The 24,132-nt window shown below is 40.1% G+C and overlaps 1 protein-coding gene across 1 annotated transcript in view; it reads left to right on the top strand.

Annotated features, from left to right (window-relative positions):
- The window catches only part of LOC137287490 (transmembrane protein 135-like), a 174,349-nt gene that overhangs the window by 105,803 nt on the left and 44,414 nt on the right, over positions 1-24,132 (top strand). Inside the window, exon 6 of the mRNA XM_067819823.1 lies at positions 2,131-2,177. Within this exon, the coding sequence (XP_067675924.1) occupies positions 2,131-2,177 (47 nt within the window). The remainder of the gene's footprint in view (positions 1-2,130; positions 2,178-24,132) is intronic.

The raw sequence follows: 24,132 nt of genomic DNA, 5'->3' as shown, positions 1-24,132 counted from the left end.
ACTGATCAATGCTCATGATGTTGATCACTGGATTGTCTGGTCAAAATTTGATTATTTACAAACCACTGTCATATAGTTTACAAATTGCTGAGTGTGGTGTTAAACAACAGATAAGCCAAATGATGTGGTTGGTTGTACCAAATGGTGGTTTTACCAAATGGGGTGGTTGTTTCTACTAGATGGTGTGGTTGGTTGTCTACCAAATAGTGTGGTTGGTTGTACCAAATGGTGGTTTTACCAAATGGGGTGGTTGTTTCTACTAGATGGTGTGGTTGGTTGTCTACCAAATAGTGTGGTTGGTTGTACCAAATGGTGGTTTTACCAAATGGGGTGGTTGTTTCTACTAGATGGTGTGGTTGGTTGTCTACCAAATAGTGTGGTTGGATTTACCTGATGGTAGGTGTTTTGTTTTTGTTTTAGTTTTTACTTCCAAATGGTGTTTTTGTTTCTACCAGATGGCATGGTTAATTGAAACACTAAATGTTTTTACGGATAATTGAATAATTGATAATTGAAAACCAAACATTGGTCCCACATATGCTGCCATGTCAAGGACCTGCAGTAGTTCATGGCTTCCCCAACCATCACACTGACTTACTATGGAATGTTCACAGTCCTTGTCACAACAGGTACAGACTAGATAAACATGATATAAATAACGTATGTTTATTTTTCATTAACATTTCATCTTAAAAATAAATGTACTAATATTCTTCATATAAAGTAGAAAAACCTAAACAGTATTTTCCAATTGACCATCAGTTGATTTTAGGTTTTATCCAAATTCGAGCATGGATTATTTAAAAAATAAATACATTTCTCATACACTTGAGTTATCTCTCATTACAGTGTAATGTCTGTTTGCATATGTTAAAATAGCATCTAAATGGTGTGCATAATTATAGGTCACTTTGTTGTCAAATTCTCACTTTCTCTGAAGCATTTTGCAAATGACTGAACTAATAAATGTTGTTGGGGGTAATTTTGTTAAGGTTCATTTACTAAAATTGTTATGAATATATTTTTTGTTGTTTGTTTTGTGTATAAAAGTTAAATCAAAACATTTTCATGCCATATCTTTTTAAAAAATGGGGTAGGCCTATTAATCAAATAAGTCAAGATTGTACTACACTGTACATATTGTACTACATTTCTCTCCTCTGTGAACATGATTTTGTTTGTTGTTCCCCACCCCAACAGCGTCCATCAGTATGTATGTAACTCCATATTTTGCTAACGCGATATATCTCATGAACAGTTGTACCGAATGTCTTCAAATTTGGTAACAGCCTACATTGGGGGAATGCTCAAACACTCAGTCAATTTTGTTCACCTTGACCTTATTTTCAAGGTCACCATGGCTCTTTGACCACTCTCCAAACTCTTGTTAATGTGACATCTCATGAACTGTTGTACCTAATGTCTTCAGATTTGGTGACAGTTTACATTGGAAGATTACGCTGACACCCATTGCTTTTGTTGACCTTGACCTTATTTTCAAGTCTCTTTGAGCACTCTTTAAACATGTGTTAATGTGATCTCATGAACTGTTGTACACAACGTCTTAAAATTTGGTTGCAACCTACATTGGGGGAATGGGTGACCTTGACCTTATTTTCATGGTCCATGATTCTTTGACTACTCTTTAAACTCTTGTTAACACGATATCTCATGAACTGTTGTACCCAATGTCTTCAAATTTGATGACAGCATACATTGGGGAATTAGGCAGACACCAGTCGATTTGGGTTACCTTGATCTTGTTTTCAATATGTCCCCAACACTTTGTTGCCTTTGCGAACTTTTGTTAATGCAATATTCCATAAAACATTGCAACCAATATCATCAATTTTGTTGACAGCCTACATTGGGTGATTTCCAGACAGCAGTCATTTCATGCATCTTGTGTTTGAGCAAAGAGTAAAAAGTAGTGAATATGTTATAAATATTTCATTCTTCTTTAGCAATGGGGGATATTTCCATGTTAGTAGCAAACTCTTGTTTTGCTGATTTTCCTATACTAGACTTGCCAATGTTTGTGATTAAGATTCGTTGTATGGTCTCCGCATTTCGCAGTCATGGTGCTGTTCTGCCCAGTTTTTACGCTAAACACAAGTTTTTATGTTGCAGGTCCTTCTCTTCAGTATCGCCTCTGCTGTGTATTTCTACTTCTTCAGGTAAGTTGGGTGTTTTTGATATAACATGTAGAGTATGCCTGCCCTGGTGAGTGAATTGGTGAGTGAAATTAATGTTCACAGCTTTGCCGAAATGGACACTGGTCAGAGATCTACCCCTCAATCCACCCTCTTGAAGGATACAGCAGCACACTGCAGAGAAATATATTTTTATGAAGCTAAATTTGCCTTTAATAAGGACGATGGTTAACTGGTATAGTGTCTTCATCATACAAAGACCCAGGTTCAAATTCCTACTCAAGTACAATGTGTGAAACACATTTCTGGTGTCCCCAATTGTCGTGTTGTCGTAGTATGGCTAAAAGTACCATACAGAACAGTAGCTTACAAGCAGGAAGAGATATATTGTGTCTTTAATATTGTACTTTCTCCCAGCACTCCTAGGTTAGCCTCATTGACTGATGGTGTTGTCGGGCATAGAGGGGCAGTAGGGTAGCCTAGTGGTTAGAGCACTCACTCACTCACTCACTCACTCACTCACTCACTCACTCACTGTGCTATGCTAGTGTGTGATATCTACCATAATTCCTACCAAAGATTACTCTGACTAGCTTGCTTCAAGACAGCTACAAGATACAGTTTGAATTTTGGCACTCTACAATCAATTCAGATTAAATTCTGAGTCATGCAGGTGAGCTTCAGCCCACAAATGTGTGAGGTTGTTAGAATTGGCAATGACAGTTTGTGTAGCCACCAGAGGTAGTTGTAGGGAAATAGCTGCAAAGTAATTGAGACTCATGACTCCTTGGGGAAATAAGTTTTACAAAAACACACAATTCCTTTCTCAACTGCATAATTTAGTGTTAATTGGAAGTTGCATGTGGTGCTTTTTGCCTGTGTCTAAAACATGAGCGGGTTGCGTTAATTGTGGCCAGTTTAGACAGAGATAGTTTTACTGTCCGGGAAGAACGATGGGGTTAATTCCACCTGTTACATTAGCAGTGTGTGAGAGATGAAGCAGCTCCAACTGCCCAAGTAATGGATGATCCTCTGCGTCTGCTCCTCAATCGTGGTGGCGGCCATGGCAGGGAACCACCAACCTTTAGTTTAACACTGCACAAAACATTCGTTGTCACTACCACCAACACAAACGCTGTGAAATCTTATTTCAAGAAAGACATATAATTAAATTGCAGATTCTGGTTTTCCTCAAGAAAATTACATTTCTTTAATTATGTTGCCTTGCATTGGCCACTGACATTTTGTAATGAGTTATCAAGTCAGTGTAAGCATTACCTGAAGTAATCACAAAGTGTTCTATATAAAGTCAGTAAGACTTATTATTACATCTCAATCGAATTTGAGTCTGTTCTATGCTCAAATTGCTCATATTTAGCCGGTAAAATGATACAGTCATGAAGTGAAAGGAGATCTGTATGAGCTATTGTGTTTGGTATGGAGGCAATCTTTAATTACAGGCTCAAAAACGCAGGAGTTAAATCATTGTGCTGCAAAATTGAATTTTAGAGATTCAATTATTCTCAGAAAATTGAGAAAAGTTGCATGAGCCCCTATGAGTTCTACAGATATGGCTAGCGTTTTCTACAAACATTCTGTTTATTGACTTCATCCATGCTACACTGGAGGCAGAGGACATTTACCTATTTTCCTAGAAGTGCTGTATGCAATCAGGTTGAAAGGATTCACAACACATTTCAGTGTGTAGATTTGGTTGTGACATGAAAACTGATTACCTTGTCAAACAGGTTTATTACTCTTATTGTTGACCACTGGTTTGCCTGGACTGTCCTGTATTATACTGAACAGCAAAAGAAATTCAACTCTGGCTTTATGTCATGTTTTAAAATAGAAGACACAAACATGAACATTTACTTCTTTTCTTTCTCATATTTTTTTTTTTTGGTCAAAATCTGCTCAAAAGCTTCCCCAACACTGAAAACTGATGAATGCTACTTAAAACATTTACATTTTCATCCAACAAGTGAATTGTGTAATTTGTTGAAAAACTTTGTTAAATAGGTTATTGAAAATATTTCAGCAATACACAGCATATGAATACTCTCCTTGATTTTCTTTTTAACAGTCCTGTATGTGGTGAAATAAACCATTATTCTTGGTTAAATGAATCTTCACTAGTGCCTGTGGGTCCTGTCAAATTTAGACATGTAAGTTAAGATATTCACCATATTTCAGGATAATAAATGTATTATCAATCCACTCTTAAATCTTAAATGAACAAGTAATTCTTTTCTGTCACGGTCATTGGTTTTTTCAATATTGTACTATTTTTTAATTTAATCATTCTAAGGAAATAGATTTTTTATTTTTTGTAGGCAGGTCAGTTTTGGTCGAACCAGCCCTATGGTCTGGCTGATATTTTTTAGAGTTGCAGACCGTGATTACGTGTTTTCAGAGTTGCACGTTGCATTAAGCAAGAATTCATTGCTTGGAAATATTAGTTAAGAGTTAAATATTCTTTCATCAAATGCTTGTTAAAACAGATCTGAAAACACAAAATGTCTCTGCATTGAATGACTGTGGAGATGTCGTCTGTTTGATGTGTGCAGGGCAAAATGGCGACAGTGATAACTGATTCATCTATAAGCTGCAAGGTAAATATCTGAGGCAATGATCAAGCAGAGCTGTGAATAACAAGCTGTTAGTATCAACTTATGGCGTATTGTGTGAGACCAACCAATGTACTGTCTCTGAGAAGGACAAGGAGAAGGTGAAGATCGACTTACACTTACAACAAAGATTCTTTTCAGACAAAACTTCTTGTATTTCTTTAACTCGGGGCTGTGTTTGTCTTTGATCAGAGATAAGGGCTAACTGATATCTATTCTTCTAACACACCCAGATCGCCTGGTGTCTTCTGTGATTGGGCAGAGCAATGCCTGGCTATCTGTTTATGCAGGGAATAGCCTTGTTTTCATATGTAATGTCTGTAGTCTTTTTAGTTTGTTTACTTTGTAAGGAAACTGGATAAAAGGATATAAATTATACTCCAGATTACACCTGCCTCTTTTTAAGAGTTGAGAGTCAGATAAATCAATAAATCTGTAAGTTCATGTACTTGTGTTTATAACTTCTATAAACACCAGCGGAGTAATGTACCTTTGTTTATATATATAATTCACTATAAACATATTTTATTATCCTCCTTGAATCAGTTCTGTTTTCCAATGCAGCTTCATCTTAATCCTGTCAGCTACAATTTCATATGCTGAGTGCAGAATACCAGCCTGTCAAGGATCATTAAGCCGCGACAGTTCCAGAAATTACTCAGTTGTTAATAAAGCACAGATTTCTTTGAGTGTAAGAAAGCCTTGTGAGATTCTCTGATGACTCAGAGGAAGAGACCAATCAAGCATGGAATGGCTCCAGAAAGCAGTTGTATGGAAGAAATAGTTCCTTCATTCCAACATCACCCTTGAAACTGTGCAGTGCCAGCATACCAGAAGTGGTGTCCTCTCTATAACACCTCGGGACAATGGAGTCGATGGAAACCATGAACACCAATGGCAGCGGGCTGTGGGAAGATGGCAGGATGGATGGTTCCATTGTCTGCAGCAGCCGGACAGTTGTCTGTGGCTTGACTCTCTGGTCTTCCCTCGTCTTTGTTCACTAACTCACAGAATGGAGGACAATTGCGCATTTTGATTGAAAGACTTTGTTTCTGGGCGAAGGGATTGGAGTGTAGCCTTGTCTGGTTGATAACCAGCACGACAGTCTAATTAATTAATTAGAAATGGAGGAGACAGTAAGTGGTGCAGGCTCTCAGAACAGTCACACTCGCCAAATTAGAATTTGCACAATCAGGATTCTGCAGAACCTGTGCGACTTTTCCCCAACAAAGAGAGTCTCTGAGATGTCAAGTCACATCACTGTTATTGAAGTCACTCAACTGGAAATCTTGGGGCACAAATAAACTGGGATTTGAATCGTTCTTCAACAGTTTTGTGCTTAAATGATTAATGCCCAGGTTCCATTTTAAGACTGAATAAAAGCTGTATTTTTCAAGATTTGATTTGTGAAAGATTAGTGCTGTATCCCCCGCGATCTGCAACATTGAGTAATTGTCCCTAGAGTAGATTATGGAGGGAAGAAAGTCATTAGGAGTTGAAGTTTATCACCTTCAAAATCATTAATCATTCTTATTAAACTGAAAATATTTAGTTTGTATCTCATTCGTCTTTATTAAACCTGCAATTAGCCAGCTCACAGGAATCCACCGTGGCAAATACATCTTCCAGGCTCATTCCAGATGCCTTGAGGGCATTCTCCATCAAGGTTCAGTTGAATGTAGTGGAAATATTTTAAACTATTGCTTTTAGAAAGGAAGAATGAATTTCATGAATAACTTTCTGATGTTATGGGATATTGTATTTGTTAAAGTTTCTTTATGAGATATTTTGAAAAAAGGTATTTTGAATGAGCTGCACTTAAAGTGATATTTAAGATGAGGTCAGTATATTGATTCGATCTATCTTTTGCTGTATGGAATCCCTTGGGTTCAATAAGTTAATTGGTTTTTGGTAGTGCTCAGTGGTGATATTTGTTTGGCATGTTGCACCTTGATTGAACTGAGATCAGAACATCTGTCTGCTTACTGGATGTAGTCCTGATGTGGGGGAGGTACAAAGGGGATCACAGTTAATAGTCCTTTGAGAAATTCTGATCAGTTCTTGACTAACATTCCAGAGATTTCCATATCCCAAGAGAGTAAACCCGATGGTCCTATGCATTGTAAGGGAGTTTCCTCAAAGGTTTCCTGAGTTGGCACATGTGTAAGCCACAATAAGCACATGGATGTTGTAGTGTTGGAACAGCCATACTGAGGAAGAAGCAGACGCAGGCATTGCCAGCAGACACAAGAATCTCACTGAAGATGATCCCATACATGTATGTGTGATTTAGACCAGGTGATGGGACACAGGTTATTATTAAGAGCCTTCTATCAAAGGTGCTAATATTAATTTGATGGCGAATGTTTTGAAGCATTATCTGAGAGTGGAAAAGTGGTTTGTAGCTGACGGATTGTCTTCAAGTGGGAGCTGTCAGAGAAGCATTATTGTCACTTTGATATAGCACCCTTGGGCTAGCCATGTTGCCCGGCTTTGACCGTCTGCTGTAGCAACAGCGATGTGTTGAGGTATGCGCATGCCCCACACCAGCCACAAGGCACAGGAAGGTGGCCGCTGGGACTACATCCAAACACGATCCCTCCAGACTGTGTGCCCAAAGTGTGACATTGTCAACAGTTGTGCAGCAAAACTCCTCCAAACTCACCTGCTAAGTTAATGCTGTTATGACAGATCTGTAATTTTGATCTCTCGTGTGGATGTAGACAGTACTTCACATAATCGACATAGTCACTCCAAGGGGCAGCATTACATACAGAGCAAATTAGACCTCTTGAAATAGCAGGAAGAATACAATGAATCATGCTCTTGTTTACAGATATTATGGTTTACATGTCCAAAAATATTCAAGCTGATTGTTTGTGGTGTTTTATTATTCTGTATGACTTGCAGCAATTCAGTGCAGGTGGTCTGCTGGCAACTGATGTCACCTTGCTTCCATTATGTACACAGATTGATAACTGGGGAAAATGGACATTTTATTGTAAATGTAAAGTGCTTTTGCATTATGCCTTTTTGGGGGAGAGTCATGACAATAATGTACATGGGGCAGTCATTAAAATCTATGATATGCAATCGTGGAGGGTCATTTCTTGCAGTAGACTAGTTAATACATAATATGTTCTCACCATCATGTCATATTGACCAAGAGCCTATATTAACACCATCTTCTCTTGAAGGAAGCATCTGCCCAGAGAGCAGAAGGTCATGGGTTCTATCTCCAGAAGCATCATACCGAAAAATATTAAAATGTGGCACTTGTTGGTCCCAGCCTGACGCTCGGCATCAATGGGTACTAGAAGGACTGGTTGTATCAGAGTCAGTATAATGTGTCTCAGTGGCATAATCATACTCAAATGTGCTATGATATCTCATATGTTGATATGATATTAAACCCCGTTTCATCTCAGCTGACATCTTCTTGAAAAATATGACCATAAAGATGTGTCTGTATATTCCTACAAGTGACCAAGAAGGATGTTACCACGTGTTGACACCATCAGAAGCATGTGACCAGATGCCCACACCAATACACTCCCCAAGAAGCTAATGCAGTAAGCACACCTTGACTCATCACTTCTTGTAACTAGCTCAAGTTGAAAAACACCACCTTCCACTGACACACTGTCAGATTCATGCTTTTCAATTGTGTCAGATTTAAAGTGTTAATTTGTAACATAAGCCTTCATTGAAAGTCTGCAGTAGATTTCCATTACAAGTAGTTGATAATTTCATAACACAGGACTGCCAGAATTAGTAGCGTATTGATGCCTCTCCGCAGGCTCCTGGTGTAGCCGCCTCTTCAACAATTGATGGCATTGTAGTGTAGTGTGTCATCTGATGGCGCACATCCTTGTCCAAACACAGGTCCACCTACTTCTATACTGACAGCCCTCTTATGCCTCCTCAATACCGCCTGTCATAGTGGGAACATACAGTCACACTGAGGCTGTCATAATGGAGACACCCACAGTCACACTGAGGCTGTCATAATGGAGACACCCAAAGTCTCACTGAGGCTGTCATAATGGAGACACCCAAAGTCTCACTGAGGCTGTCATAATGGAGACACCCAAAGTCTCACTGAGGCCGACACTAGGGAGACACCCACAGTCACATTGAGGCTGTTATAATGGAGACACCCACAGTCTCACTGAGACTGTCATCATGGAGATACCTACAGTCTCATTGAGGCCGACACCAAGGAGACACCCACAGTCAGACTGAGGCTGTCATCATAGAGACACCTACAGTCTCATTGAGGCTGTCATCATGGAGACACCCACAGCTATAGAGCTGAGGAAATCTACAGTTACACTGGTACAGCTAGAAAGCTGAGGACACCCACACTTGGAGTGCTGAGGACACCCCACTGGCACAGCTAGAGAGCTGAAGACACACATAATTACATTTGCAAAGCTAGAGAGCTGAGGACACCCACATTTACACTGGCACAGCTAGAGAGCTGAGGACACCCCAATGGCACAGCTAGAGTGCTGAGGACACACATAATTACATTTGCAAAGCTAGAGAGCTGAGGACACCCACATTTACACTGGCACAGCTAGAGAGCTGAGGACACCCACACTTACATTGGCACAGCTAGAGAGCTGAGGACACACATAATTACATTTGCAAAGCTAGAGAGCTGAGGACACCCACATTTACACTGGCACAGCTAGAGAGCTGAGGACACCCACACTTACATTAGCAGAGCTAGAGAGCAGAGGACACCCACACTTACATTGGCACAGATAGAGAGCCGAGGACACCCACACTTACATTGGCACAGATAGAGAGCTGAGGACACCCACACTTACATTAGCACAGACAGAGAGCTGAGAACACCCACATTTACACTGGCACAGATAGAGAGCTGAGGACACCCACACTTACATTAGCAGAGCTAGAGAGCAGAGGACACCCACACTTACATTAGCACAGATAGAGAGCTGAGGACACCCCACTGGCACAGCTAGAGAGCTGAGGACACCCACACTTACATTAGCACAGCTAGAGAGCTGAGGACACCCACACTTACATTAGCACAGATAGAGAGCTGAGGACACCCACACTTACATTGGCACAGATAGAGAGCTGAGGACACCCCACTGGCACAGCTAGAGAGCTGAGGACACCCACACTTACATTAGCACAGATAGAGAGCTGAGGACACCCCACTGGCACAGCTAGAGAGCTGAGGACACCCACACTTACATTAGCACAGATAGAGAGCTGAGGACACCCACACTTACATTAGCAGAGCTAGAGAGCTGAGGACACCCATGGTTACTCTTGCACAACTAGAGACTGAGGACACCCACACTTACATTAGCACAGATAGAGAGCTGAGGACACCCACACTTACATTAGCAGAGCTAGAGAGCTGAGGACACCCATGGTTACTCTGGCACAACTAGAGAGCTGAGGACACCCATGGTTACTCTGACACAACTAGAGACTGATGACACCCATGGTTACTCTGGCACAACTAGAGACTGAGGACACCCATGGTTACTCTGGCACAACTAGAGACTGAGGACACCCATGGTTACTCTGGCACAGCTAGAGAGCTGAGTACACCTACAGTTTCACAGACACAGGCAGTCCATGTGAGGACCACAATGATATGCCTGGAATAGAGCTAACATAAATGTGCCCACTCTAACCACAGTGCAGCAACACCTGTCTCCATCTATGGTCACTGTGAATGGGGTACTGTTTGTTCCTATTCTCAGCTGAGTTTTTACCTTCAGGGGGAGCAAAACAGGTCTGGATAAAGGTACACATTTTTTTATTTCACATTTTCCCAGAGGGGATGAAATCTTTGAATAAATAGAGAAAATCAGCTCACTATTAAACAGTTTGCACTGGTGTTCTTTGTACACTGCTCTCACATATGTTTGTTTTGAGGCTGTCAGATCTTTAAAAAAATTAAGTGATTATTTTTTAAAAAATCAGAAATTGATGTATTTGTTTTCAAAAAAGATTTTTATTGCGATAGGAAAATATAAAGCACCTTTAGCCTGTCATAATGTAAATATGAAGACTTTCAGTTGTTATGATAAGGACCAGCTGTGAAGAAGCAGATTGGGTGTTGATCTTGGGTACCGAGTGGCCTTTCAATCTCACCTCATGGAGAACTCCTTGCACAGTTCATAAGTACAGTGCTATTCCTAATCAATTACACACAGACATTCACAAAATCAGGAGTTTTGAGAGGTAAATTTGTGTGTTGTCTGTATTCATATGTATATGTGTGAAGAATTGCCAGTGTATACATGTTTCTGTACAGCCTACAGCCAGACAATGATGGAGTTATCACTGGCACAAAGTGGCTGAATTGTGGAGCAGGAAACAGCTTTAGCATTTTCCATATATCTGCTTCCTGTTTACAATCATATTCTCAATGTTCAGTTTTGTCAATAAACAGACATTCAAGACAGCATGGCTCAGAACAGTAGGAGTCTCAGATTGTAGGATCCTAGCATGTGGGTTAGCAGCACCTCACCCAGGCTTACCACATGTACAGGAACTGTGGGAGTCTCAGATTGTAGGATCCTAGCATGTGGGTTAGTAGCACCTCTCCCAGGCTTACCACATGTACAAGAACTGTGGGAGCCTAAGATAGTTGTCTTCTTAGGATCCTAGTATATGGGTAGTACAGAGAATAAAGCTCCTCACCCAGGCTTACCTCAAGTACAAGAACAGTGGGAGTCTCAGATAGTTGTCTTCAAAGAATCTTAGCATATGGGTGATACACAGAATATAGCATCTCAAACTGTCTTGTAGGATCTTAGCATGTGGGGTAATACAGAGAATAATCCTACCTTACGCTACCAAGGGCGTATGAATACATGCTTCAGTTATGGAAAAGTCAGTAAATTTATACAACAAATTATCTCTTCATTTGGGTCCATGTAACTGGTCAGTAAAGCTGAAAGATCCACCTTAAGCAGCAGTTTAAAAACCAAAGAAGTTGAAATTCTGACCACAGCATTAATCAATGCATATTGTTCAACATTAAATAGAAAAGCGATGAATGAAGTCGAACTCACTCATAAGATGGTTTTACTAAATACAGAGCTGGCCTTCTTCAAAACATGTCATTTGAAGAAGAGGGATTTTGGATGCTAGATTTCAAGTCTTTACAGTTCCTTGTTTCTAAACTTGGTATGGAGGGGGCGGCAGACAAAATTTAATGAATTATTCCGTGACTCCTTCCATTGAGATGTCAATGGGATTTCCATCTAAAAGATCTGATTGTTTTACAGTCTCTCTGAGCACCGTTAATGATCTACTGAATGCCCGTCAAAGAAGTGTCTGTGTTCATTTTCTGTTGATTCTGTGACTCCGTTACCTATAACTTCATGAAGAATCAGAACGTCCTTTGAGTGGTATATATTGAAAGCAAACAATTCTGAAAAGGTCTGTACCATAATAAGGAATGAAGCAAAAACAACACTATTTATGAGTGTGTCTTCAGCCTTATTGGGCCAAATATATGACACCTTTGGAATGACACCATCTGTCTGGTCTTGTAAAACATCTGTGATATCTAGCTCTTGTTTCAAAAGGTTATGATTGACACTAGTTGTTATATGTACATTGTTGAATACCTTCAGAAGATGCTGCCAGCTGACTGGTAGCAGTGAATGTCCTCGGTGTCTTGATCGATGTGTTTTTACTGTAATAGCAGGAATATGATCTCACGAGAATGTCTCATCTCCACAGACGTCTGGGGCTTTACTGACATTTTGTGACAGACAAAACTTCCATTAGATCTTTGAGGACCACATTGGGATTATTGTTTATTTTGTTAGTGTTTGTTGAAATCTTGAAATTGAAAGTAATTTTGTCCATAGATATTCCGTATATATATCTTGGATTTTTCTTGCTGGGGGAAAAAAAAGACTGAATCTGATACTAGCAATTTGGGCAGTAGGGCACCCTTGTTGTTAAAGCATTCACTCCCCATGGTGAAGGCCCAGGTTTATTTCAACACATGGGTGCAATGTATGAAGCTATTTAACCTTTTTGGAAGTTCTACACTGTGGTATAGTGCTGGCATATTTTTATTATTTTATTATTTACAAAATTATACAAAACCATACTCACTCACTCAGTCCCTCACTCTCTCACTCAAAAAGCGATATATTGTGTATCAAATATTGCTGTACTTTCACCCAGCAGTTTCGGGTTAGCTTCACTGACTGACGGTGTCAGTCAGCCACATGGAGGGTAGCCAAACAGTTAAAGCGTTTACTCATGCAAAGGACAGGGAAGAAAAGCCTAAGGTGATGTAAAAACCATACTCACTCACTGTTCAGATATGTGGATTGGTTCATTATCTTATCCCAATCAGTTTGGTTTAATATTTGTGTTTAGCCAAGCAGGTTTTAATGTGGATCTCTTGACTGATCCCTGCTATTTTTAGACACAGACTCAAACTCGTGACTTGAGATGCAGACTGGCAGGGTACAATGAAAACTCTTAAGCTTAAGGTTATTTTTTCTAGATCAACAATTTTGACATTCAAACCTCCTCCTATTACCATTACCAAAGCATATGCTACTGAGGCAAGTTAAACATACTTAGGCACATGTATTTTTTGTGTTTTTGTGCATTTCCAGATGCATTTTAAGAAGATTCAAACCTAAATGTCATCAGTGTTGTCTTTTTTTAACTCATACCTTTATATTTCAACTTCATTTGATATTGCTGTCCATTTTGACAAGCTTTAGAAAAGTTGAATTTGCGTGTTCCAAGTGGTTCAATCAATACACTAGGCACACATGCTGAGTCAAGGGCTTCTAAGAAATATAAGAGTTTACCATTGTCAATGCTGAAACATTGTACCAGCAGGAGCACCCAGCTGAGCAGTGCTCCCTGTGATGGAGCATAAAAGCCTAGATCACGACAGTACCAATCATGCAATATTCAGTTCTGCTCTTGCAATATCAAACCGATTTCATAAAAGCTTTCAAATTTCAAACTTGAAAGTTTAAATTAAATTTCTGAAGTTGAAGTTATCAACATCAATGAACTGTATTGATTTTTCATTCTTGTGCAGTATCTATTTTCCAACACTACAGTGATTCACCCTGATGTTGCTTTATTGGCTTCTTGTTCCTCACCATGCATATGCAGCAATGGCTTGCCCTGTTTGATAGAGGGCACATATTGTATCCTAGCAAAAGTATTAAAGACTGTTCTTGGTATGAATGGAAAATTAGCTATTGTATAGACAATACATATCCTGATGTAAATGGACTGCAGGCTGTCTTAAGATCACATGTAGCATGATATGATTTGGTGGGTATGATCTTATGTGGATCATGGTATCAGTGACTGTGTATCTTGTTGATTTTACGTGTCACCATTTCTGTAAATGTGTCTCAATGATGGTGTGGCTGTCCCAGTGATGTTGGGTCTGATCCCAGTGATGGTGTGGCTGTCTCACTGATGGTGTCTGTTCCCGTGATGTTGGGACTGTCTCAGTAATGGTGGGTCTGTCCCAGTGATGGTGTCTGTTCCAGTGATGATGTGGCTGTCCCAATGTTTATATGTGTCCCAGTGATGGTGTGGCAGGCCCAATGATGTTTATGTGTGTCCCAGTAATGGTGGGTCTGTTACAGTGATGGTGTTGCTGTCCCAATGATGTTTATGTGTGCTTCAGTGATGGTGTCTGTGCCAGTGATGGTATTTGTCCCAGCGATGGTGTGCCTGTCCCATTGAAGTTGGGCCTGATCCCGGTGATGGTGTGGAGGTCCCACTGATGGTGTCTGTTGCAGTGATGTTGGGTCTGTCCCATTAATGGTGGGTCTGCCCCAGTGACAGTGTGACTGCCCCAGTGATGGATGGTGTGGCTGTCCAAGTGATGGCGTGTGTACCCAAGTGGAGGCATTTATGTCTTCCATAATATGAATCAATGTCCCAAAGAGTACAGTCCCACCTCACTCGCCTGTTAAGGTAAACTCCCATTAATAGGTTTTTTGTATAGTGAAAAATAAATATCCAGTATTTAAATGATATTTTCCTAACCATGTATGACTCAGGAATACCTCTACATAAGAGGTATTTATATGTCAAATGCCTTAATTATATACATGTATTTTCCAGGGATTGCAAGTTTGTTTTTGATGCCATTACCATGGAATTAGTAAAAAACTCTTCTGCAAACATCTTAAATCTAGCAGCAGTATTAGGGGTGTGAGAAGACATGTTTATAAACAGTGACTTATTTAGTGATCATTTATCACGCTATGGGGTCAAATACAAAACTGCCTTTATGGACAGAAGATTCTGTTGTCAGCCAAATATATAATGACAGAGAGATTCTGAACAGCTGTCGTGCATCTTGGATAGCGAGGAATGAAACCCATTATGACATGCATGACATTAGGGTCATGTTAGTTTCAGCTTCACACTCATTGATGTGTCAGTGCACCTTTCCACTTGGTATGGCTATGCTCTTGGTCATGGCAATATGTCTGTGCTGTAGGTCATGTAAGATTTTCTGAGCTCTTTGTCATGTTAGTCTCATGCTCTTGATCATGTCATTAAGTCTATCCTCTTGGTCATGTTGGTATGTCTGTGTTCTTGGTCTTGTCAGAGTCTGTGCTCTTGGTGATGTCAGTAAGCCCATGTAATTGGCCATGTTGGTAAGTCGGGGCTCTTGATCATGTCAGTGTCTGTGCTCTTGGTCATGGCAACATGTCTGTGTTCTTGGTCTTCTCAGTAAGTCTATGCTCATGGTCATGGCAACATGTCTGTGTTCTTGGTCTTCGCAGTAAGTCTATGCTCTTGGTCATGGCAACATGTCTGTGTTCTTGGTCTTCTCAGTAAGTCTATGCTCTTGGTCATGTCAGTGTTGCTATTCTCTTGGTCATGTCGGTAAGTCTATGCTCTTGGTCATGTTAGTTTCAGCTTCACACTCTTCGGTGTGTCAGTGCACCTTTCCACTTGGTATGGCTATGCTCTTGGTCATGGCAATATGTCTGTACTGTAGGTCATGTTAGTCTCATGCGCCAGATCATGTCAGTAAGTCTATCCTCTTGGTCATGCTGGTATGTCTGTGTTCTTGGTCTTGTCAGAGTCTGTGCTCTTGGTGATGTCAGTAAGCCCATGTTTTGGCCATGTTGGTAAGTCTATGCTCTTGGTCATGTCAGTAAGCCCATGTAATTAGCCATGTTGGTAAGTCAGGGCTCTTGATCATGTCAGTGTCTGTGCTCTTGGTCATGGCAACATGTCTGTGTTCTTGGTCTTCTCAGTAAGTCTATGCTCATGGTCATGGCAACATGTCTGTGTTCTTGGTCTTCTCAGTAAGTCTATGCTCATGGTCATGGCAACATGTCTGTGTTCTTGGTCTTCTCAGTAAGTCTATGCTCTTGATCATGGCAACATGTCTGTGTTCTTGGTCTTCTCAGTAAGTCTATGCTCTTGGTCATGTTGGCAAATCTATGCTCTTGGTCATGTTAGTGTATGTAATCTTGTCAAAGTGTCTATGCTCTTGGTTATGTCAGTGTCCATACTCTTGGTCATGTCAGAATGTCTGTACTCTTGGTTATGTCAGTATATCCATTCTCTTGGGCATGTCAGTAAGGCTATGCTCTTGGGTATGTCATTGCTGTCTTCTATTTTGCATGTTAATACAGCCTCTAACTTGATTGTGACAGTGGAGATTCCTTGTGGAGACATAAAAGAGGCTGATGACTGGCAAAGGTTCAGTCCAACATTTGTTTTATGTCTCTTCTGGTTTTCATTTCTGTTTGCTACAGTTCTTTCAACAAATTGTTCATAGTAAGAATTGTTAATTTTAGAAAACATTTTAGAAAGATTGCTCACGTAGAAGTTTAATTAACAAGGAAAAGCCAATTTATCACGTTTATTAAACATCCAGTGCTTTGCTTACAGTTGTAATTAGAAGTGAAATGTAATTTGTTCAGGTTACTTGTTCATTTATCACAGCATTCTCGTGATGCCAAGACAGGCGTGAATTGAGTAGTGTATACTAGTCCACAGGTGATGAAGGCGCAGTCCTTAGATAACCAGTGATGAATTCACTCAGACTAATGAAATAGTTGTAATAGCTTTCTTCTCTTGTCTAGATTACAGATGAACTGCAAGGCACTGAAGGCATGGGCTTTTTCTGAGCAGAGGCTTGTCTCTGTCAACAATAAATACTGCAATATCTTAGAAACGTACAACTGTGGTATTTTATTGATTTTGAAATGATTACCTCAAATAGATTTTGATTCTTGACATATTCATGAGATAGGAGCACCCCCCTTGATGGACTGTGGGAGGACATACCATTATTGCCTGGACGAAGGTTATCCTCATTAATAGTGAAGTGTCTTTAATCTACCCAGGTGGGTGGATGAACTGGGTAGCCGTTGTCCTGGCTGATAAGGCTGTGATATGAAGAGGCATGGAGAGTTGAGTGGGCTGCATGTCAAGAGGACCCGGTGTAAGGCAAGGAGAAAAGGAACAAGCAGAATGGGGAAGGTGCTCACGAGGGAAGCAAGAGATCGGAAGACTGTCCCGAGAGGAAGATAGTTCAGGAAGAACCACTCTCACATCTTGACCAACGGATTATGGAATTAAGATACAGCCATTCTTCTGTAGTCAATTGATGATCTTTTCTTCCAACCAAAAGAGAATCCTTCTCCGACATTTAATCAATATTAGCTATCACTACACCCCATTGACAGGATATTGCCTTTCATGTCATTGCAGGTATATCCTGCATGTGTTCAAGGACAGAAAACAGAAAGCTTAAAATATTACCAGGTTTCCTGCATATTCTTTACACTCTTGCATGTCAGGCAAAATGGAGAAAAATGTTCTACTCTGTCCGATATGTGTGGTGTCATAATGACAATCAATAGGACGCTGTCTTAGTTTTTGAAACAAGTACGGCATTAGTGTCCGTGTGCGATCAGTGTATTGATCAGCAATCAAGCCAGTTGCCTGTCCCTTGTGCTTCAGGCAGATGAACGTCTCCCTGCTCGGTTCGATGACATTTTGTTGTTTACAGCTCCCCTCCTCTAGAAGCTGCTCTTACAAAGTTCAAAGAACTAATGCTAAATACCCCTTTTAAACAGCATGTGTGCAAATGACTACTTAGGTATGCTACATTGATCTGAGACCGTGCAGGATGTCATCTTTCATTGAATACCACTGACCGTAATCATTGGAGCAAGGGTTGTTATTACTGACGAAGAGAACACTCCTTCTCGGATACACATTCTGATAGAGGTTACAAATATTATCTTCTTGTGTAGGAAAGGTGTTGGGATGCTTGTCAAGCTACCCTTTATCTCACACATTTCCTAGCCATTATTAAGTATAGACATAAAGCATCTAAGAATATGAAGATGTTAAGAACAGTATCATGATGCTGAGATGTTAACTGAAAACTAACTCCCGCTTTACTAAAAAGCTGGAGATTTTTTGCCCCCTTTCAGACTCATGATCTGATTATTTTTATGGTCGTTTTGACTAGCGTAAGTAAGACTGTTTCCGACAATGGTATTGAAGATGCCCAGTAATTATGGTCGATATCTCTCACACAGAAGGGTGTCGAACTGTGTAAATGTGTCAGGCAGGTGATGGAGCAGGAAAATTTAATATAATCATGATTGTACAATATCAGGTTTCACATGAAATATTGCAGAGATAGAAACTTAAGTAAGTATCTGTTTGGGTATTTCTAGTGTCCATTTTACTCAGGTGTTTTGTCCTGTAACCATGGCAACAACTTATTATACGATACTTTACCAGCATTAATTTCCCTCTTACAGCCAAGTAACACACAAAACAATATTTCCCTGAGACAGTAAACATGCTTTTGGCAATGATATTTATTCATTTTAGGGACTGTTATTTGTTTTATTTGTACATTAATTCATTTTAAAATTATAGGGGTGGGGGGTATTATTGATTTTGTACATAACATACAGGCGGTCACTTATTTTGTACCTAAATTTTAGAGGGGGAGGGGGCATTCACATTGTACATACTCCTCCATAAAAATCGTCATCAACGCTTAGCCATAAATTTAGTCCCTTAGTGATGTAGCAATGCTCCTAGCTCATGATACTTCACTCACTGCAGCCTCTGTGACATATAGTTGGCATTTCTCGCCACTAGGATGTATGGCTGGCAACAGTTGGCAGTGTCTACCACTAAAATACACAGTACGCATCACTAGTCACTCAAGACTAGTAGACTAGACAAGATATCCCGTAGGCATCTCGAGTCACTAAGATCTACAGCAGGCATCTCCAGACATTGAGGTATATAGCAGGCATCTCCAGATGCTAAGATGCACAGTACGCATCTCCAGTCACTAAGATATACAGTTGGCAACTCCAGTCACTAAGATATACAGTAGGCAAATCCAGCAACTGAAATGTGCAACAGCATCTCCAGTCACTGAGATATACAGTACACATCTCCAACCACTAAGATATACAGTAGGCATCTCCAGCCACTAAGATATACAGTAGGCACATCAGGATGCAAAGATGCACTGCAGGCAGTGAGCTGCTGAGGTTACAGAGACATCACGAAACTAAAGTAGTTATATAGGTATGCATTGGTGGGTCAGCCACCATTCCATTCACTGCCAACTTTTTCACACGTTAAAAATGATAACATATGCATGATCTTCCTAATTTCCATGAAAGATACATTTAGATGAACCCATTATTTCCCTAGTAAGTATTCATTTGCTTTTTAATTCAAATAAGATTAGAAGTCTGAATGTGACTTAGTCTGAACATCTTAATCATTGATGACAAGATAAGGCTTCCAACGCTAGACCTAGCCATTGGCAGGAGCTGGGGGTCTTCCTCCCTTGTGACAGGGGATGGTCTGCTCTATCAAACATTCATTCAGGTAGACAAACATCTGCCATTCTTGTTCCGTCCCACACCAATCAACGCTATCTACATGATTGCTTGCCTAATCAATTTTCCACCTCTGGAGCTACCTGTAGAGAGTGCTGGGGTCTTGGACGGCCAACTGGCACATGGCATCTATAATTCACACCCATGTGAATTGGCGGCTATAAGGAAATCACAGGACTTAAACCATCAGCCTTCATTTCTCATGTGGAATGTCTACTGAAAGATAGGTTTCTGGAGTGTACAGATTATTTGCTTGACAGGAGTGCGAAAACTACAAGAGCACTGATGTTAGGGGCCCAGTGGTTTATGGTACAACAGGTCATGTATGAGATATGTCCCTTAGACATACCAGGCTCTGCTTTTCATTTCAAGAGAATGACATATCCATATTACACAGAATTGGAAGGGAATGTGATGTACTGAAGTTGGTCTGTTGCACTCCAGGGATATGCAGGGTTCATAGAGAGTGACTAAATCTGAGTTTTAAGTTGTGAAGCAAGTTTAGACTGGAATGGCATATGCTGGAGTTGAAAGTCTGCACAGTAGGGGTATGCAGGTGGGTCAGAGAGGTACATTCCGGACACATACTCCAGCATCAGGTGTTGATACCTTTCACCCAACAGAATGAGTTAGCAGATTAATTTGAAGTGACAGTGTTATGTGTCCAGAAGCTGTGTAGAGCCCATTGTCTGCCTGTCACGGGTAATGGAGGTCTCTTAGTACAAACTGCCAAAACAAAACTTACACCTTTCAGAGTTCATTTAGCTCTGGTGTTGACTTTCTGATGAATACCAATGTCCCCAGCTTCTGATAAGGGTCAGTTCAGTTTGATTAATGGTGACATTTGTGCCATGTGTTCACGTCAGAATGCGGGGCAGACTTGAAGTCCTGCTTTCTATTATGCACTGTTCAGCTTTTATTACAAAGACTGGTCGGTTATTTCCAAGCCCTTCCCAATAAAATTTCACTTTATGTCTTTGTTATGATGGTGGTATTAATTCATTCCTCACCTCATCAGGCCACTGTCTGGACACAGGATGATTGGTACCTTCCATCACCCCTATTTTTGTGAATGGCACCAACCATTCCTACAAATTTGGATTATCCTATTTGGGAAATGGGTGTTTTGATGCTATGATCAAGTTTATTTCAAGGTTTGATGGCCTCCTGGCTTAATTTGGCTGGTCATGGTGATGAGGTTGACATTTATAGGGGTTTGATGTGTCATTTACAGTCTGTGTCATGTTGTCAATTGATAGAGTAATTCGGACCAGGTCACTTCCCTTGGCCTTTGCTGTACAATGGCTGCAGTGCAAATAGCCACACTTTGTCATATTGTGAGAAATGTATGCACGCTTATTTTTTTTCACATCAAGCCACCTCAATCCCCAAATTGCATTTTCAAGCGACGTAAAAGTCAGAAGCAAGCTGATGGCTGTAGTGGCTGCCTTCTTTAAGATATATGTCTCATCTGTGTCTGTCTCAGTTTTCACAGCTGATGCTAATTCATGTCTCCACTTTGTCAATGAACAGTTATGACAACTTTTGAAAATTACAATGAGCTTCCCTCCAGCAACTATATGTTTTTGTGCACCCCAAATACCCAAAGAACTCCAATCTCTGAACTTACTGAGGATTAAGATAATTGTCTTCTGCTTTTATTGGTAGGAAATACTCATATATCAGATTATTTGTCTGCTACGAATAAAACAGAGATTCCAAGAAAGCTTGAGGTCCCTTGAGTCCACAATGAAGGAAAGCGCAACTGCTCTCCATATTTCTGACCATTTGGTGGCACTGGTGTTATCAAGGCGTATCCTGATTGGCCAGCCTCCAGGGCATTTTACATACTCTCTGACCCATGTGTGCCTGTATAAACATGCACTCTGATCGTATGAATACACCCAAGAGTAAAACAGCTCTGAGGGGGGCCTCTCAATTTGCTGTAATTGAATGCATGATGACTTAATTCAAATATTCTAATGATTGATAGGAGAAAAACTCAGATGTTTGTTCACCTTTTTCTTTCTGAGACTATAGTTTGTGTATGGTGTTTTCCTGTTGAGTGTGTTCAGGGGATGACTGCCCATGAGCTATATGGCCCAGGTTTGGAGTCCAGGAAACCTAATGGTGACTGCTCGTCACTCTGGAGAGTATGCAGCCCTGGCATGGAAGCTAATCTTGTTGTCAGACGTTTTTGACACATTACACTATGATCATTCCATTTAACATTTAAATTATTCATTTGGTCCATGGTAACATTTTTTTCTTGGATATTGCAAGTGTCAAAAGACTGCAATACGGAAAAGGCTGTCCGATTATTCGTCAGGCTGGGCATTTATGGGCTTTCAATCATGGCTTACATTCCCAAGAGTCATTAAAGTTAGAAATGAATCTGACGGAAGAAACCTGTTTGTTTGAATTTTGAAACTTATGTGCTTATTAATATCATTTTTGCACAATTTTAGGTATTATATGTTATTTTCCTTAGGTTTTTATTGTCTTCAGCTTTTAATTTAAAACTTAACAGTGCAGTTGATGCGTGTAGTTGAAATATTCAAAATATCTTGCATTCTTTTTATGTTTAATAGCTCTCTTGACAGATGTAAATTTTGAAATACCAAATACAAATAGAAGGTACAGGTGAAATTAGCATAGTAGTCTGGTTTTTGATATTACTGATGCTGTCTTATAGTTCGTGTGATACTTGCATACATAACTTGTTACCCTGAGAAGAGCTTGGTTAATTCTGATTTGTTCAGATGTATTTTTTCCTTTTATGAATTTGAACGGAGTGATTGCTTTTCATGCAATATCTCCCAGTGCCAGAGCACATTCATGTGCACATAATATTGTAATATCAAGCTTTGACATTTGTTGGATGGCACACAAAAATCAACTGTTTTTCAGTCTCAGAAACCATTATGCCATCTGAGCTGGCTGACAGTTGTGGTCATCATGTTACATTCCTTATGCTGAATAAACCTACAGCTGTTAGAACCTCTATCCCCTGTAGAAACTGGCTCTCAGTTGTCATGAGAGGGCTTATTACACTCATTCCTTCATATGGATGGAGAGCACACCAGGGTGCTGTTGTATAAAAAACCTTACTGCTAGGACTAACATAAGTATATGTTCAGGTATGGGAGTTATGATCACCTTAGCACTAAGACTAACGTGAGTATATGTTCAGGGATAGGAGTTACTATTACCTTGGCACTAAGATGAATGTCAGTATATGTTAAGGTATGGGAGTTGCAATCACCTTTGCGCCATGACTAGCATAAGTTTATTTTCATTAAGATATGGGAATTACAATCACCTTAGTGCTAGTAAGTGTGTGTTGCGGTATATGAGTTACAGTCTTCTTTGTGGAAAGACTAATGTAATTATATATTAAGGTATAGGAGTTGCAGTCACTTTAGCACTAAGGTCAGTTTGTGCACTGACATTCTCCAGGGCACCATGATCAAGTGGATGATTATATGTCATCATGATGCTCATGTTATCAACCATCGGTTAATGTACCTGTGAAATGCTCACTGGTTCATGAAATAACACCCAGTCTATTGCTTATGGACAGCAAAGGAAGGAAGCGATCCGTTAACATGTGTTAGTCAGCATGCTGACTACCCACAAGAAGACATGCTGAAGACACAATGGTTTACCTGCTTCCTCCTCAGGGAATGAGAACCTCATATGTAATGACTTCATTTATCAGACCAATACAATTGAAACATCATGTTACTGAACACCTGGTGTCTTAGTCCTGTGGTAGGCGGGGTATGTCTAGGATGATATTTGAAGGGATGTTTATTCAACTGGGCAGATGTATGGTTGACGCATGTTGGAGAACCCCACACCTACCTCAACATCTGCCAGCTCACAACACTACCCAGGGGGTAAAATACACACGTTTGCCCATACAAATGTTCTCCAGGCTGGGAAACGACTGTTTAAAAAGAGTAAACCCAAATGACATGGATAAGAATATTGTCTTTATGCAGAGTTTATTTTTTCTATTACAAGGATGTGTATATATACATGGTAAAGAGGCAGCATATGATATACATACATTGCCAGATTCTTTAAAAATGGTTATAACTGTCCATGCAATAGTTCTTCATGTGCAAAATTAAATGAATTTCTAGTGGAAGGTTGTAGTTAGGAAAACAGGCTTGACATTAAATCCCTTTCTATTGCTATATACCAAAGGTGAGGTAGGAGAGGTATGTAGGTGGAAGTGGTGGTATATTGCTGATACCATAACAGTTAGGACGACCCCCCTTATCATGCACATTATGTCATTCCTGTACCACAAGCCAGAACAAAGACATCCACAGCATGAAGTTGAAGAAAACTTTAGTCCAGTTCTCATCTTCATCCAGCTAGCAAGAGGAAGCCAGAGGATGT

The sequence above is a fragment of the Haliotis asinina genome, chromosome 6 (genome assembly GCF_037392515.1).
Source record: "Haliotis asinina isolate JCU_RB_2024 chromosome 6, JCU_Hal_asi_v2, whole genome shotgun sequence".
Classification (NCBI taxonomy): domain Eukaryota; kingdom Metazoa; phylum Mollusca; class Gastropoda; order Lepetellida; family Haliotidae; genus Haliotis; species Haliotis asinina.
Note: the sequence above shows the minus strand (reverse complement) of the source record. Positions and strands in the feature narration are given on the sequence as shown.